Below are 16,731 nucleotides of genomic sequence, written 5' to 3'. Positions count from 1 at the left end.
AAATGGTATTAACATCAATTTAATAAAGCTAAAATCTAGATTCAGAACAAACAAAAATAAATTTCATTGAATAAACTTCACGATGTTGAGACAAAAATAATACTAAAGTCATTTTCCAATAAAGTATACAGTTCTTATGGTCAATAAACTCGGCCTGCATCACTGAAATTCATTGGGCCAGTATAAACCTGGTCCAGAATATGTTCCCAATGTGGACCATTTCTTCCTACACCCCTTCTTTTTCTCACACGTCCATAAAATAAAGTATTCCTATTTTACTCTTGAATTAAACATATTAAAAACGTCACCATTCTGTAAAAGAAAATACTACATTTTATGGGGGTGAGAGAAGAAATGCCGCCCAATATGATAATCATTGGACCTTGGCCATTCTGTCTCACTAGAGTTGGCCGGAAATCATGACACCAAACAGGATAACAACGCTACAAAAATATATTGATTTTAAAAATGAAAATTTTAAGATGTGTTTATTTTTGTTAAATCACCTTAGCTTACACACATACGCATTATATCTAAAATTAGTACAAGAGAACACAAAATTACAGTCGAAGATTCAAAAAATTGTAATGATTTCATTTCTTTATTTTTTTTATTAATTATTGCAATATTTAATTTATATAAAAATTGATGGGATTCTTTTGCATCCTACAAATTCATGAAATTCTTTATAATTTACAGTCTAAGTATATTAAGACACAAACTACAATATTGTAATCAGTTTTTTTTTTAATGAAAAAGTTTCACGTCGTATTTCTACCTAGGGCAAGAATTTTTTTGTACCAAATTATTATAGTCTTTCATAGATGGGTGTGGGATTAGAACTTCCAAAGATGGTTTAAAAAAACAGGTAAAAAGTTTGGTATTATTAAATCAAAACTTTGGAATAATATATATATATATATATATATATATATAAACATTTTGTATGAATCTTACTGTTTTTCAATCCCAAATTTATAATTTTTTGTTATTTTTGACAAACTCTTGTAGTGTTGAATATTTTCTAAAAACTTAAATTCTTTTAAATCTAAAAACAAAAAACATGAAATAAGTCTCTTAAAATTCTAAATTCTTAATATACGAATACGTTAAAATGTAAACTACACAAACCTTAACCATAAAACAATCTTTTAAAAAAATCAATAACTCCGAATATTTATAAGGAGTATTTTAAAATTTGAAAGAAAAAAAAACTATTGTCAGAATAATCTTTTAAAATCTTAATCAATGCACCACCTTATATTCAATCCGATACAACCCTACAATTGAATACAGGCTTCCAGCAAGGCAGCATAACAAGTTGACATTACCTTTCAAACTTTCATTCCGACGAACTCCAATAAAAAAAAAGAGATAAAAATGAATATAAAAAATGGGTGAAAAATCAGACTCGGATGCACATATGCGGGTCGGGCCTCCATAAAAGCTACGCCACCAACGTATGCAGCAGCAGCTTTCTCCATTGATGAATCCAAATTCTTGTTGCTGAAGGCCAGCAGCAGTTACTGCGCAGTAAATTCCTCTGATGTACAATACAATGGTTAACATCATCCCTGTTTAGTTTTGCTCCGAATGTGTAGACACTTGCACACCTATCACTTTGCTCTCATGCTTTCTCTTACTTCTACTGCGCCGGGATCTAGGACTTTTAGTCCTTGTAGAGGGCTTGTTTATCTGCTCTTGGCCACCAATTAACACTTTCTCATTATTAGATGGCAGCTCAGGAGGAGTATCTGGCCATGGAGTGCGTTTTGATGGAATAGTGATGTCCAAAGGAGGGTCAATGATCCATCTGCAGAAAATACAATCATATACTCAGTTTAGGGATACATAAATACATGCACTATTATTTGTTGGATGCCACATCATAGATTACAAGCACAAAAATCTGCATGATATGTGCCGAAATAAACAACTCCATGATTTGCGGAGAAATTTTTGGGTCAAACAGGTTTTGGAATACATTTTCAGTTTATGTTTCTTAATTCTACAAAAACCTACACAGGTCATATTGTTTATGCAGTACTTTCTGCGATGGTCAAACAAGAATGGTATTTCTGTAATTGTCCGTGAAAACAGTAAATTCATATACAATGATATTACACATATTTGACGAATAGCTTTGGTTGATCCTGGGAAGAACAAATTTTCAGAAGCCAGAAAATTTGCAATCAAGAAAAAATGACAGGAAATACGGCGCAGCCTTAAACAACGCACGTTATTATTTGCGTGTGATGTTCTGAAATGTTTTAAGTTTTAAGATTGCGCTAATGGTGGAACTAAAGTCTCAATGTTCCTTTTTTCAGTTATTAACTACGTAACCTTTGGACAGTTCTTAAATGTAAAAAAAAAATTACAGAGAAGGATACAGAGATCCCAATCGAGGCATTCACAAGAAATGCTTGGATGTCATTGACGAGAAGGAATTGGACTAACAGACGTTAACCAACGATTACAATCTAACAAACAAGCATGCTTAGGTTGTTGTTATTTGGCTTTTCGTCTACCAAGACTATCTAAAGACCGTAACTTGCATATGTAACTGCATGACTTTCAGACAGATACTAACGACTTGATAGAAAACCTGCAATTCTACACTTAGTCCAGATAATTAAACAACCAAGATGCCTGTAATGGAAACTATCCCTCAACCATGCTTCCCTGTTTCAACACTTATATATTTATTACCCCCCTGAAGACAACCAACACTGGAAGTGTATACCCAGTGAGATATTTTTCAAATCAGGATGAAAAATCATAACAAATATGATAATATAGAACGTCAATTAAAATTCAGCACCAACTTGACAGCAGTTTACTTCCAAAGCTACATTCTTGTTACCTCAGTCTTACCTGTATCATCTTAGCTGGTAATTGAGTAGAATTGAATTAAACTATAAAATTACAGATCATCCTAGAAAATAAGTCTACACTCTACATAAATGGATACCCAAATATCAATGAACGATGCAGCTATTCCTAATAGGATGGCTCTATTATGCATATCAACATAGGTTCTCATTAAGCACAGAACTGGTAATAGGTGTGTATTCCTTGGGCTTGACATCCTACCAAACACATTTAAATCTTGCAAATATTCAAAATTGTTCATATGCCAGATATCATGCAGAAAATTATAAAAAGAATGGAAATTTCAACTTAAGAACATAACAAATGAAAACTCCAAAATGAAGGAGAGGACTCACTGTGAAGGAAATTTGCTGTCTGTGCGGGCTTCAACCCGTAGCCACCAAAGCAAAACTTGACGTCCACAGTTCCCAAGCGGCTCTACCACAGAGGTGGTCTTGAGCAAGGAGAGTGGACTCTCTATCCCTTCATCAACCCCATCCAATTCATCAAGATCCTTAACCCACTCTGGCTTATCATCAACATCCTTCCAAACCAACCTTGAATTCAACACAAACCCAGACCACTCGAGCTTTGTGGGCAGAACAGGTGCCTTATCATCAATATAAACGGCACTCCTCCCTGTATAACGCAGTGAATTGAAGGTGTGCCACCCAACCAACTTATCGGTGGCATTACAAGCAGGGCCCTGCACAGGCATAACCGCACCTTCCTCCTCCGTTTGAACCATGGATGAAGAATCATCCGAATGAAGCAGTATTCCAACCGAAACAGCTCCAATCCATTTCACATTTTGTGCTTCATCAAACAACTCCATACTGTGCATATTACTATCATCAGCAAACACCACAACTCCATCCAGCTTCTCTTTTCTCACAACTCTGTTCAAAATCAATCCAACGTAAGTAAGTCTTCATGATGCATTTTCACTGTATTCTGTGATTATGCCTCGCGCACTAACGAAAGTAGTACTTAATAAAGTTTCTACACTCAGCATAACAATAATAACATCAATCGAGTAAAAGGAGGTGGCAAAAGTTAACCTCAAAGCATGAAGTCGCATCCGAGACTCGAGTTTATGCCTTCCATCCCACGAATTCGGCATTCGCTGAGAAACGCCAACGTGGATTGTTCTGAGGCCGGACTTGGCAATAATCGAAGCGGTTTCGTTGGTGACTCCGCCAGCCTCCACCACGATCCACACCAGATCGTACGGCACCAGCATCAGCGCGTGCATCACACCGGTCAAGTGCAGCGTCTGGAACGTGCGAACATAAGTTGGCGTCACCGCGATCACCGTCCTAGGGTTCTTCACTCCGAACAGAGACCTCTGCTCCCTCTGCACCCTCTCGATTATGCGGTGCGCCTTCATCACCTCCACGGGATCCGGGTGAGGCCACGGCCGGATTCGGATCCCGTGCCGCCCGACCACCACGCGGCTCGCGGTGCTCACCGCCGCCGTTCTGTTCGCCGCCGGAGGAACGTTCAGCGGCGCCGCGATATCCGCTCCGCCACGGAACGGAGCGGTGTAGAGGCTGGTGGAGAACAGGAAGAAGAAGACCAGGCGGGAGAAGCGGAAGCCAAGGACGAGACTGATGAGGCAGCAGAGACCGTGGATTACCAGCCAGAAAATCGTCGCCGGCGACTTCACCGCGCCGTCGCCGGACGAATCCAGCTGCGCGGATCCTCTGAAGCTGTTGGCCCGGCGCGTGAGGTAACTCTGCTGCAACGCCGAGAGCTTCATTTTGTCCCTGTCAGTAGTCAAAGAAAGAATGTTGTTGGCGACTTGAAGTGGTAACACACTTACGCTATTATATGTTTGGATTCAATTTTAAGATTGATGTTCGAAGCACAAAAGATAAGGGAGAGGGTTGTCGGTTGGAGATGGTGGTTGGTTTTAGGTTGCTGGTGGCTTTAGGTTGGTGCCCCTATCATTTAATCATTCATCATTTCTTTGGGTTTAAGGATAAACCGTTTTCTTTTTCTTCTTTTTTTTATTTCATTTTAATTATTCCAACACACACTTAATTCTACATAATTGAAAACACAAATACTACAACACAAGCAAGTCTTTAAGGTTATTTTCAAAACTCTGTTGAGGACATTCCAAGCAACTCAAAAATATTCTGAAAAAAAAATAATAATAATAACATGTGGCGACACTGAAATTAATCAGTCATTTTTGTTTTCGTTTCCGTTTCTTATGGAACCAAATGTTTGGAACTTTTTGTCTTTTATGTGATCTCATTTGTTTTTGTGCTATAATTTGTATCCAACACCAAACGCTTCCCTGCACTTTTACTCAATTTCCATTTCTTACAATTACAGGTTGTGAAAATTTCCGTATTTTTTTGTCTTTCCAGATTCACGATATTCATGTAAATCGTAACCTTTTATCTAAAGTTAGGAGTGGTAGTGCTAAATGGTTAATTAGGAGCAGTGAAGTGTCAAAATCTGCTAGAGCTATAACGTTAGATATCTAAATTGAAACGATTATGTTTTTCCATGTTGGTATGTGAAACCTAACTAGGTATAGTTGCCACTGTTTCAGTTTGTTCAAACTTTGTGTAAAAAAACATGAACAACGTCTGAGACTTTTAGAAACTTCACTTTGTGATTTACACATTCACTCTTTTGATTGGGTTTCAAAATTGGAAGATGAAAATAACAGATGTGGTTGGTAAGTTGTGATATGTCAAAATCATTGGTAGCCAGAACAATATGCTTGCAAACTAAGAAATTTTTCTCACATCACAATAACTCCTTCCTCATATAAATAAAATACCTCTTTTTATTAGGTGCTTCACCTGATTACTACACTTCACCATTAATTCATGCATATAACATGTTTTTATAAGCCTTTGAATGAGAATAATATAGGTCAAAATGTTTTACTACATTTTGAAGAAAGTCGTGCTTCTAGGGAGAGGATATAATCTCAAAAACAATTATTTAAAACGTCCTATATCGTATAATCTAACTAAAAGTCTCTACGTTTTTTTTTTCAATTTGAGTCAATTCAATCTATTTAATTTTTCCTATTATCTGATAAACTAAACGTATTAATAGGTTCTGTTAATTTAAAAACAATTATTACTACAACAAAATGTTTACTGATTCTATGACCAGTCTTTTGTCATAAATATTATTAATCACTTTACTAAGATCTTCTTTCAGTCTTGTATTTTGTTATTCTAACTATTCAGATTTAATACGTTATTTAAGAGAATCAGCATAGTTTTCAAGAGTTGATAGTTTTAAATACAAACAATATTAACCTGAGTTACCTAATATAAAATAAAATAATGAATTTTTATCTTTACTGCAAGCTAACAAATATATATAATAAACGAAGTGGAAGGACTGTATTGATGGTAAAAGTAAATAAGGGTTGAAAAAAAAGGAAATAAAAAACTGGTATGCATAGATTATTAAACTTTGACTAGACATTAAAAATGGATGCTGTGTTAAATTTAGCATTAAAAACAAATATTATGTTATATTTAACATTAAAAACATATATTATGTTGAATTAACGTTCACAAACACTAGATAGGACCTACGCGCTTCTCAAATCCATCACAAACTACACGTTTGGTATTAGTGAAATTTTGAATCTGAATTAAATAGGGTCAAAATAAACTTAAGTTTAACTGGTAAAAAATTAATTTAAAAACATCTTATTCTTAACATGTATCATTCCCATTTCAAGGATTAAATTTAACTATAACCGGTTGCTAAAAGACACTACAAAAAGCCAGTTATTCACGCCGTTTAAAAGTAAATAGATAAATGATGTCATTTATTCAATTATTTATATTTATTTAAATTATTTTTTACTTCGTTTCACTTTTTCCCTTTATTTTTATTTTTTATTTTTTATTTTTTACTCAAAGCATGGGCTATTAAGATTTTTCAAAATGAAACATTCAATTTTTATTTACATTTGAATATGCTTTTTACCATATAAAATTATTAAGTTTTGATTTTGATTATTATTAATATATATATATATATATATATATATATATTCTACAAAATTAGTCTGTATGTATTTTTAAACATATTATTTATAGTCAATGCACAAATACGATACGTGTATTGGATACGACACGTATCCGTTACGTTGATATGTTCATGTCTAAAATAATGGGATACAATATGTAATGGATACCTTATATATGAATATCAAAAAGTATACAATAAACTTTTTTAAAAATATAATAATTATATAATTGTTATTGTGTGAATCTAAATTTTCGTAATAGAAACAAACTATTTTGATAATCAAAACATGATAATATTAGTTACCAATTTAGAAACCAATTCATAATTAAAATTATTTTAATTATCAATTTAAAGATCAATTATAATTTTTTGAAACTATTTTAGTTGTTAATTCGGTCACTATATAGTGACTAATTATTTTTTGTCACTAAATTATTATTCAAAAATTCTTACAACTTCTTTTTGTTAGATAATTATATAATAAACCTAATTAAACATACATAAAACTGTGGGCTATTGTAAACATTTATATACTCTGTTGGACCCAACCATTTATTTATTTATTTATTTATTTAATATATTTAAGTAAATTTTTTTTTAAGGTGATGGCCGAGACAACCAATTGAAAATTAGTCCAAATCAGACAAAAACACCGTGTAAGAATCTGGTTTTTGAACTTATCTTTCGAAAAAAGGTTTTTGTATTTTTATTTTATTTTAACGTGATTTTATCCAAAACAAACGTTTGCTTACGAAATGTAAATTGTTGAGGTAATATACACGATATTTTCAGTTTTTTTTTTTTTCTGAATGGTACCCTATCTTTTATTATTGTCTATTAATAACGCATAACGTACTATTTATTACAAAAAAGGACGACTCTATTTATTTGTTTGTTGTGGACTTTTTTTAATGGTCTTACATGAAAAATACTCTATGTGAGACTTGATTTTTTTATGTGGTAGCATATATGATAAGAGAGATTAACTTTGTTCAATATATAAATTTGGCAGAACAATTTGTGATGTAGAATTAATGGTCTTTTAAGGAGATTCGTCCGCGACACATGAATATTTTAATGGTGATATTCTAATATCAGTGATGATTTTTCTGAAAATATTTATCAAAGAAACACTACACATCATCAGATAAATATAATATTAACAAGATATAAGTTTAAATTGAGAATCGATACTAAAAATCAGTATATTTACAGTTATTATATTTAACGGTACTCAAACTTTTGAATGTATATTTAAATTAGGAATGACGATATGACCTGGTTTGTCGGGCTGGTCCACAGGTTCATGAAAAAAATATGGTACGAGTCAGGATAGTGAACCCGCAGGTCCGCGTGAGTTGTTCCGCAAGTCTGCATAAAACAAAATTTGTACTTGTGTATATTAGTTACTTATTGTATGCACTCTTGTATCAATATTTCAAATTCTTGTATAACTGGAAAAGACAAGTATTATATATTTTTTTAATGTGCTAAAATTTAAAGAATACATTGTGTAGGTCATAGTATGAATATGATGAAAATGTTGAATTATCAATTTATCATTCAACTCCCAAAATCTTTACTTAATTTTATAAATTTCTTAAAGTTTCATAATTTTTAAACATTAAAAGTTCTATTATAAAAAAAAAAAACAGATCAGCCTAGAAATCTGCGACCAAAAAATGTGCAAAATGGACCAACCCGCGATGTGCGAACTTTATGCGGACCAGACTTAAATGGGCCCGTCGGCCCGCATTACCATCCTTGTTTAAATCTGCTTAATGCAAATCTATTTACATTCTAAAAACTAATTTTTGAAAAGCGCACTCTTTGTAAAAGAGAATAAAAAAATGGAGTAAATAAGAAAAGAAAAATAGATGGAAATAGAATCCTTTACGATGGGCCTCTCTTCCAGTTTGGCCCGACAAAAAAAAAAACTTCTATAGTTTTCCTCACTCAAAGGACATGGGCCACTAATATTTGTAAATTTATTTATTAAAATTTTATTTATTTATATTCAAAATTTTAAAGGAGTAATTTTTTTATTTTATTAATAAAAATATATTTTTGTAGTCATAAAAACCCTAGCTTGTTGAACATTAAAATTAAAATAATTTTCAAATAGTTTCTCAAAAGCTATAATTTACATTATTAAAAGTTCTATAACAATTTATGGGTAAACCTTAAATATTATTGAGTTTTCAACTTTTAAGAATAAGGGGCTTCTTCCTGTACCCAAAATTTTCAAAATGACTAAATTAACATTTTGACTTTGACTACAATTAAAACTCTGTTTGATAAGTAAGCCCAGTTATAATAGATACACATCCTTGTGGGCTAATTGAGTGACGTACATATCCTTTCGATGGTTGGACCCAAATCAGAACACGCGCATAAGTTTAAGTACAAATAGAATGTGTTTTTTGTTTTTCTTATTTGTTTTTTTAAACCCAAGTTTGCATCTTTTTCACATAAACATGGTTCTGGAATATGGTTTTGAACTTGCCTTTTAGAGTTAATTTTTTTGTATATTTATTCCAACGTGATTTTACCAAAAAAAAAATCTTATATAAATTATTATGATTTAATTATTTATTGTACTTTTATCTCCCTGTATATGATTTAATACGATTCATTGATACTGATTTAAAATATATTGTTTTATATTAGTTAATTATTTAATAGATTGTATAATTCAGTAAACGGAGATATATTTGCTTCATTAGTATATTTATAATTTGAACTACCCATTTAGGTTTAGAAACATTAGCCGATATTAAATATATTATTGTTTAGTGAAGGTAAGATCTTAATGTTGTTTATTGATGTTTTGGAATTATTAACCATTACTTAATATTTCATTTTCTTTATATTTGATTATAATTGAAACTTCTTATTTAAGAAATATTAAAATTTAATAAATTAGAACTGTCTTACTAAATTAAATATTAGGAAATGAAATAAATAAAAAAATGTGGTTATAATATCAGGTGAGTTTTATAGAAATAGGTAGCATTAATAAATAGGAAGGGTACGTGGCTGGTTCATCTTGCTACAGTGTCATATTCATTTAAAGATTTTTCATATAATTTAATAATTCTTCATAGTTATCAGTTTTCTCTTTCAAACGTGTTTTCTCGTCTCATTATTCATACAAAAGTGGGTCAATCAACTATCGCATTGAATATTGTCTCTTCGTTCATGCAGCTATCCAACGTTTGCATCCTCATAATTGTGAAAAAAAAATGTATATTTTATATATTTAAATATTAATTTTATAGTTTTTTGTCCTCAATTTTGGAAGTTTGAATGAAGCCACGGAGGTCTAAATCTATGGTCATGAGTTTGGAAGTTGGATTATAAATTTTTAAAAAAATATTTTATGATTTAATGAGAAAAAGCTATGATGAAAATGGCACGTGATTGTCATATTCCTTTGGTCAGTGATGTGAAAATGTCAAAATTTTCGTCTGTTGACTTTGGCAGACTCTTGTTTCACAGAGGCACACATGTGGTGTTTTTTGTGTGACCCTCTAATTTCGAAATCATAATTTTCTTTGGATTTGTTATTTTTTAAACAATAATAACGACAACCTTTAATCACGGATAGATATACAATGATTCAATCTGCTGTAAGCGCAGAGTGACTACGATACACGATTCACGTACCACTCAAGTCAACTACCTCGTGTGCTTCATTCATGTTTTTTCTTCTCAATTTTTCTAAGCTATAATGTTACATATGATAAGCAAATTAATAATCGACTAAATTATATTATCTATTTCAACTTTTTAAGTGGAATTACATTATTTTTTATCCACACACAACTATTTTTAATTGTTGACAAATATTTTATATATTTAAATATTTGCAATATTTAAATTTAATTTGTTATCTACTCTGAATTGGAAGTTTTAAAACTAAGCAATGTACTGAATATCCAAATTTTCTTCAAGTAAACAATGATTTTATTTTGATATCTTTTACATAAAAATACTTTATATATGATATATTTACATAAAATATGTCACTTGAAATAATATTTTTTTTATCGCTAGATACAATATAAATAAAAAGTAATAACAGCAAATTTATCCATTATGGGAATAGAATTTAAGAGTGTGTTCACACCTGTTAATTTGTTTTTTTTTTTAGAATATTAACATATTTTATGTCGAGAATTTGTTCGGACGATCATAGTGTGACTGTAATTGTAATTCTCAAACAAATTATCAGTGACTAAGAAACTGAGAAAGGTGTTGGTGAACATGCGATTTCTTATAATTGATTAAAGGTATACTCTAATTAACGAGTTAATTATATTTCTAAAAGCTTTCTTAAAAGTAATTCCCTCTATCAGTTCCTATTAATGTTACAGGCCAATCACCGATCGACTATACACTAAAAATTATAATAGATTTTTTAATTTTATTTCTTTCTCTTAATTATCCTATAAAATACTTTTTTTTTATCAAATTTTCATCTAAATCCATCAATACTTAAAGTAAATCGTAAATTTTCGTACTACTAATAATAATATTAATAGATTGTGTAAAATGTATAAAAATGTTTGAACCAAATTATGTTAGAATTATTTTCATAAATTTGAAATTATTATGATATTATATATGTGATTGGTTGCACCATTCTTTTGATAACTACATGTTATTTCGTACCAATGTTATATATATATATATATATATATATATATATATATATATATATATATATATATATATATATATTTGTAAAAATATCAGTATTTGTAAGATATTTTTTTGACCTTAATAGTTATCAGTAATTTGACGTCCTTCAAAATATAACAAACTCTGTATTTCTATATACATTCATGAAAAAAACGTAAAGTATAATGTTATATGAGAAAAAAATATAAATTACATGTTATACTTATTTTTGTGTGTATGGGAGAATCATAAACCTCTTATTTAAATTTATCGTAATAATAAAATTATTTGTCATTTATATTATAATACATTGATGAAAAATAAAATCTTAGTTATGTTGCCAGTCTTTATAAATTTAGAAACGTCCAATTAAGTCTCTATTAAATTATTATGATCTATAGTTAATTGATGTTTTGTTAATTTTATGATCTGATAATTATCTTGCACTATCCTCGTGTTACATGACATTCAGTTACAATAGACCGTGATGATAAAATCTTTCTCAAACATATGGATTGCATTTAATGATTTAAATTTTTTTAATTATAATTATACAATTAAAAATAAGAAAAGGCAAAAATACAAAATTATAAAATTACAAAAGTTAACAAATCAAAAAATTACAAAAAATATATAATTTCATAATTATAAAATATAAAATTATATAAATATAAAATTATAAAATTATAAAATTATAAAAATACAGAATTATGAAATTGTAAATTTTATAATTTTAAAATTTTAAAATTTAAAATTTTATAGTTATATATTTAAAATTTTAGTGATTTATTTATTTTTTGTTTTGAAATTTATAATTTTAGTTAAAGTTAAAAACAAATTTCGCTAAATACAATCGATATTTGGAAAAGATTTCGTCAATTTTATGAAAATGTGATAGTTGTAACATTCAAAAAAGATAAAAGTGTGAGATAACTGACACATAATAATATTAACAAAAGTATTTAATAATTATTACTCAATTGAAAATTTTTAAATATTAAAATTTTAATAAATCACAAAAAATATTAGAAATAAAATTAAAAAAATTTAAATTTATTAAAGACTCAGAATATAATTAAACCAAGATAAAAATTGATATCACATGCTATAACAAAATTTCCATATTTGCTAAAAAGGTTGATATTCAATATTAACTCCAAAAAATAACAATTTTAGATTAGATCAATTTTTAAATAACAAACTTATTTACTCTCTCACTCTCTATATATTATAAACTCAATGTTCAAACCTAACATTAATAGTACTTGTAAGATCATTGATTTATACAGGTAGTAACTAAATGACAGAAAGTACGATGGATACTTTTGACTGTTCTTCTATTTTGGTGATAATGGAGTACGTAACTGTTCACTCAGATCAATATATTTATTAAATTTATGTGTTCGTTAACTGGTAATCAGTACATTGATTGCAGAATAAATGTTAAACAATTTTATTCAAATTTAAGCTGTTAAAAATGTATTCAATTTTTTTTTTTAAAAGTACATTAAATTAACATCATTCAAACACAAATACGAAAATAACAATGTGACGTCCCATTTTTAATAGATTAATCTACCAAATAAAGCGTCATAAAATTTTGATAACGAGAGCCAATCGAATAAACATGAAACGTAAGAAGGGTAATTATTACAGTCATCCGGAGTCACTTAAAAGAAACTTAGGCATACCACATAGTCCTAAGCAAAAGGAAATTTAAAAGTTCAACGGTCTTGCAAAAGGGTTGCCCTCAAGGCAACTAATACAAAAGGCCTCATGGCCATGAAACTAAGCTGCACCGCTGTGTCTCCCGGATCCATCTCTAATCTCCCTCTCATCTGCTCCCACCAGAAGGTGATCATCGCAAGAGAGAAAACATAACGGAAAACAAACACAAACATGCAAGGGTAAGCTAGTGTAATATAAGACTTATCATGGTATAAAGGAATAAGTGCGTAAACATTCCCAGACATACAACACAGAGGCACATAATTCATGTTATGACAAGCAAGCAAACACTATGACTCGATTATCCGGATACATATATTAAGATCGGATTCACTGGATGCTTGCACTTGTGGTGGCCTCTACTGCTCTGCAGAGCCATTGCCAATGGGTTTCACCCTACCACTCACAAGGTTAGCCTTTAAGTGTCTAAGGCCATTATCCTGCCAAAGACTAGGGCCTCCCGCTACTCTCACCACTTGGGTCAGTTTGCTCTACTTGAGACTCACTGACCCTTTAGAGTTTCGGGATGCGATCCTTACTTGAATCCTTATCTTAATATATACACTACACGCCACCATAAAGTCTCCCCATGGGACTCATGGAATTACGCCTACCTCATCATCACAATCATGTTTCTCATACAATTCCCACCTCTTTTTGGTCATTCATCCAATTTTCATGTTAAAGCATCGCGAAACCACAACCCATGATAAATCCCATACCAAGCATGCAAATTTCGTTCATAAAATCTAAACACCCAAGTATATTCACTCATATCAGATTTAAGAGGAACAATCAAAACAATGCATGCAATAAATCATTTAACAGCCAAGAAAACATAGCACCCACTCGCACACTCGCTCAAGCGAGACGCTGACCTTCCTGGTGCAGCGGATTCTCGCCCAAGTGAGATAAGCTAAAGGGGTCTCCACGAAATCTCGCTCAGGCGAGATGCTGTCCTCACAGAACACAGCGGATTCTCGCTTAGGCGAGACGCGCGACATGGGGGCCTCACGATATCTCGCTCAGGCGAGGCCTTCTCGCCCGAGCGAGACTATGCGTCGCTCAAAACGGGAAAGGGCCGCCTAAGCGAGTTCTCGTGGCAGTGAGCTCTCTGGTACTCTCGCCTAGGCGAGACGAGCTCGCTTGGGCGAAAATAGCAGAGGTCACCACTGTCCACCCACATGCAATGGCGGAAACCGCCCAGATCCACTCCCAAACACACATGCAAGGTAGAAAAACGACACAGAGCAACATACAGAATATAGCCAACCATTTATTTCACGATTTCAACATCATTCAAGCACCCACAACATAGAACAGAATATAAGCATGCCACAATAACTTTAAACTTGAAAACCTAGCTCCCCTTACCTTGTTAAACGCTAGCAGAAAAGAGTAGCAGCCCAAGAAAGGTAGTGGAGTACAGGGGCAGGGTACGGAGCTGAAAACAGATCCACACAGAGTTGAGAAAGGGGTGCTAGGGAGAACCCAAAACAAGACTACTAGCCTTTGAACTGGAGAAGGAGAAGGACAAGGTCAGAGTTCGACTTACCGGAAGGCACTAGATGAGTTTCGTTAGCTCGAAGGTGGATGAAGGTCGTGCCCTAGCAGAGGACTTCTGCTTTCGTAGAGAGGTTGAGGGAAAGGCTGTTTTTCTGAAAACAGAAGTGAGGTGAAACTGTAAGGGGACTGGTAGGGTAGGGAGTCCTTCAGAAGGGCTGCCCTTGGGCCTACGAAGGGCCAGGCCCAAAACTCTTATACACTGAAAAAGGGGCTTACAACAACATTGTAGAATTAAAAACAAAAAACAAATCTTAACTCGTTTTGTGATGAATTTACTTTGTGGTCGAAATAATTTTTTGAGAATCAACTAAAAATTTCAAAGATCTTAGATAGCACCGATAATTGTTATTCTTCTAAATAATATTGCGAGTAAAATAATTATACAAATAACCATTCCAATATTAGACAACATGTTAAATAGCTTTTCAGTTTCTGAAAAATACTTTAAATTAGTGTACCAATGTTAATAAAATGTGTCAAAATGTATTTATACAGTTATTATTACCTTGGGTATTGTTCGAGAGAAAAATAATGTCTGGTATCAATAACAATATATAAAAAGAGAATTTTTTTATATATTTATATTTTAAAATATTAATTTTATTTTTAAAATATAATTATTTATTAATTTTTTGAAAATTAATTATTATTTTTACAAACTTTTTTATTTTTATTTATTTATCAATAGTTATTTTTTTATATTTTTTAATATATTTTATTTTATTTTATATATTGATTTAATAATATTATATTATCATCACTTATTAATATAATATCACATATATTTTTTAATGTCACGCCTACTGGATGTTAGTATTCAATTCAATGATTTATTTATTCCTTAACTAAATGACTTATTTTTCATCGTATTATTATACTAGTAATGACTGTTATTTAGAAATAAGATTTGTTTCCACAAGTTTGTTACAAATAGCTACAGGAATAGAAAAATTAAATAAGTTTATTTACGTACAAATTGAAAATAAAAACTTAAATAATTATGTTAGATATAAATAATTTTAGGATTAAATATGTTTTAGTCTTCAATTTTTAATTAAAATTAGAATTAGTTTATTTTAAAAAATTTTAATTAATTTAATCCATTATCTTTATAAATGTATAGATTTAATTTTTTAAATCAAATTTTTTAAAAGGTTTATTTGATGTTTCAAAAACATTTTATTATAGTATTTTAGTTTATTTTTTATACTATTTTATATATGTCCACTTCAATGTTAGTTAAAAAATATGCTTGAAACGTCAAATAAACTTAAAAATAATTGATTTAAAAGACTAAATTCACGTATCTATAAAGATAAAAGACTATATTAGTTCAAGATTTTTAAGAGAAACTAATTCCAATTTTTACTAAAAAAATTGAAAGATAAATATATATATTTAATCCATGATTTTATTATAGAATAATTGTAGTGTATATAAAAAATCTTGAAAATCTACGAGAAAAAAAACTGTTAAAAATTGGCGGGTTAAGTATGTTTTTAGTCTCTGAACTTTGACTTAAAATTGAAATTTATTCTTGGTCAAAATTTTGATAAATTTTGGTCCCTAAACTTTAAGAATGAATGAATATAATTTTTTTAACCCAATTTTTTTAACTTTTTTTAGGTTTCGAAAGTATTTCTCAATAAATATTGAGCCGAGAATGTGTCAAACAGTGTAAACAATTTTAATATTAACATGAAACACATTCTATATATTGAAAAAAGTCAACATAATTAGGTTCAAAAGACTATATTCATTTATTTTTAAAATTTAAAAACTAAAATTTATTAAAATTTCGACTAAAAACGATTTTCAATTTTTAACCAAAATTCAGAAACTAAAATCATAATT

The 16,731-nt window shown here is 30.5% G+C and overlaps 1 protein-coding gene and 1 long non-coding RNA gene across 2 annotated transcripts; both read right to left on the bottom strand.

Moving 5' to 3' along the window:
- Positions 1-1,149: 1,149 nt before the first annotated feature.
- Positions 1,150-4,851, bottom strand: LOC114173711 (probable beta-1,4-xylosyltransferase IRX14). Its single transcript, XM_028058268.1, has 3 exons — positions 3,933-4,851; positions 3,228-3,770; positions 1,150-1,813 (listed from the first exon to the last, which is right to left on the bottom strand). The coding sequence occupies exons 1-3, from the start codon at positions 4,631-4,633 to the stop codon at positions 1,579-1,581; spliced, it is 1,479 nt and encodes a 492-aa protein (XP_027914069.1). The 5' UTR covers positions 4,634-4,851; the 3' UTR covers positions 1,150-1,578.
- An 8,315-nt stretch (positions 4,852-13,166) lies between these two features.
- On the bottom strand, positions 13,167-15,021 carry LOC114166781. Its single transcript, XR_003600020.1, has 3 exons — positions 14,867-15,021; positions 14,686-14,755; positions 13,167-13,421 (listed from the first exon to the last, which is right to left on the bottom strand). It is a non-coding gene; the product is annotated as an uncharacterized LOC114166781 (long non-coding RNA).
- Between the last annotated feature and the right edge of the window lie 1,710 nt (positions 15,022-16,731).

Source organism: Vigna unguiculata, chromosome 2 (genome assembly GCF_004118075.2).
Source record: "Vigna unguiculata cultivar IT97K-499-35 chromosome 2, ASM411807v1, whole genome shotgun sequence".
Taxonomy (NCBI): Eukaryota; Viridiplantae; Streptophyta; class Magnoliopsida; order Fabales; family Fabaceae; genus Vigna; species Vigna unguiculata.
This window is presented reverse-complemented; position numbering and strand designations above follow the sequence as displayed.

Excerpts from the sequence above, each read along its gene's own strand:
- LOC114173711 (XM_028058268.1), bottom strand. The coding sequence starts at position 4,633 with ATGAAGCTCTCGGCGTTGCAGCAGAGTTACCTCACGCGCCGGGCCAAC. Across the intron at positions 3,771-3,932 it reads ATGCGACTTCATGCTTTGAG|AGTTGTGAGAAAAGAGAAGC; the intron begins GTTAACTTTTGC and ends GATTTTGAACAG. Across the intron at positions 1,814-3,227 it reads GACAGCAAATTTCCTTCACA|ATGGATCATTGACCCTCCTT; the intron begins GTGAGTCCTCTC and ends TATTTTCTGCAG.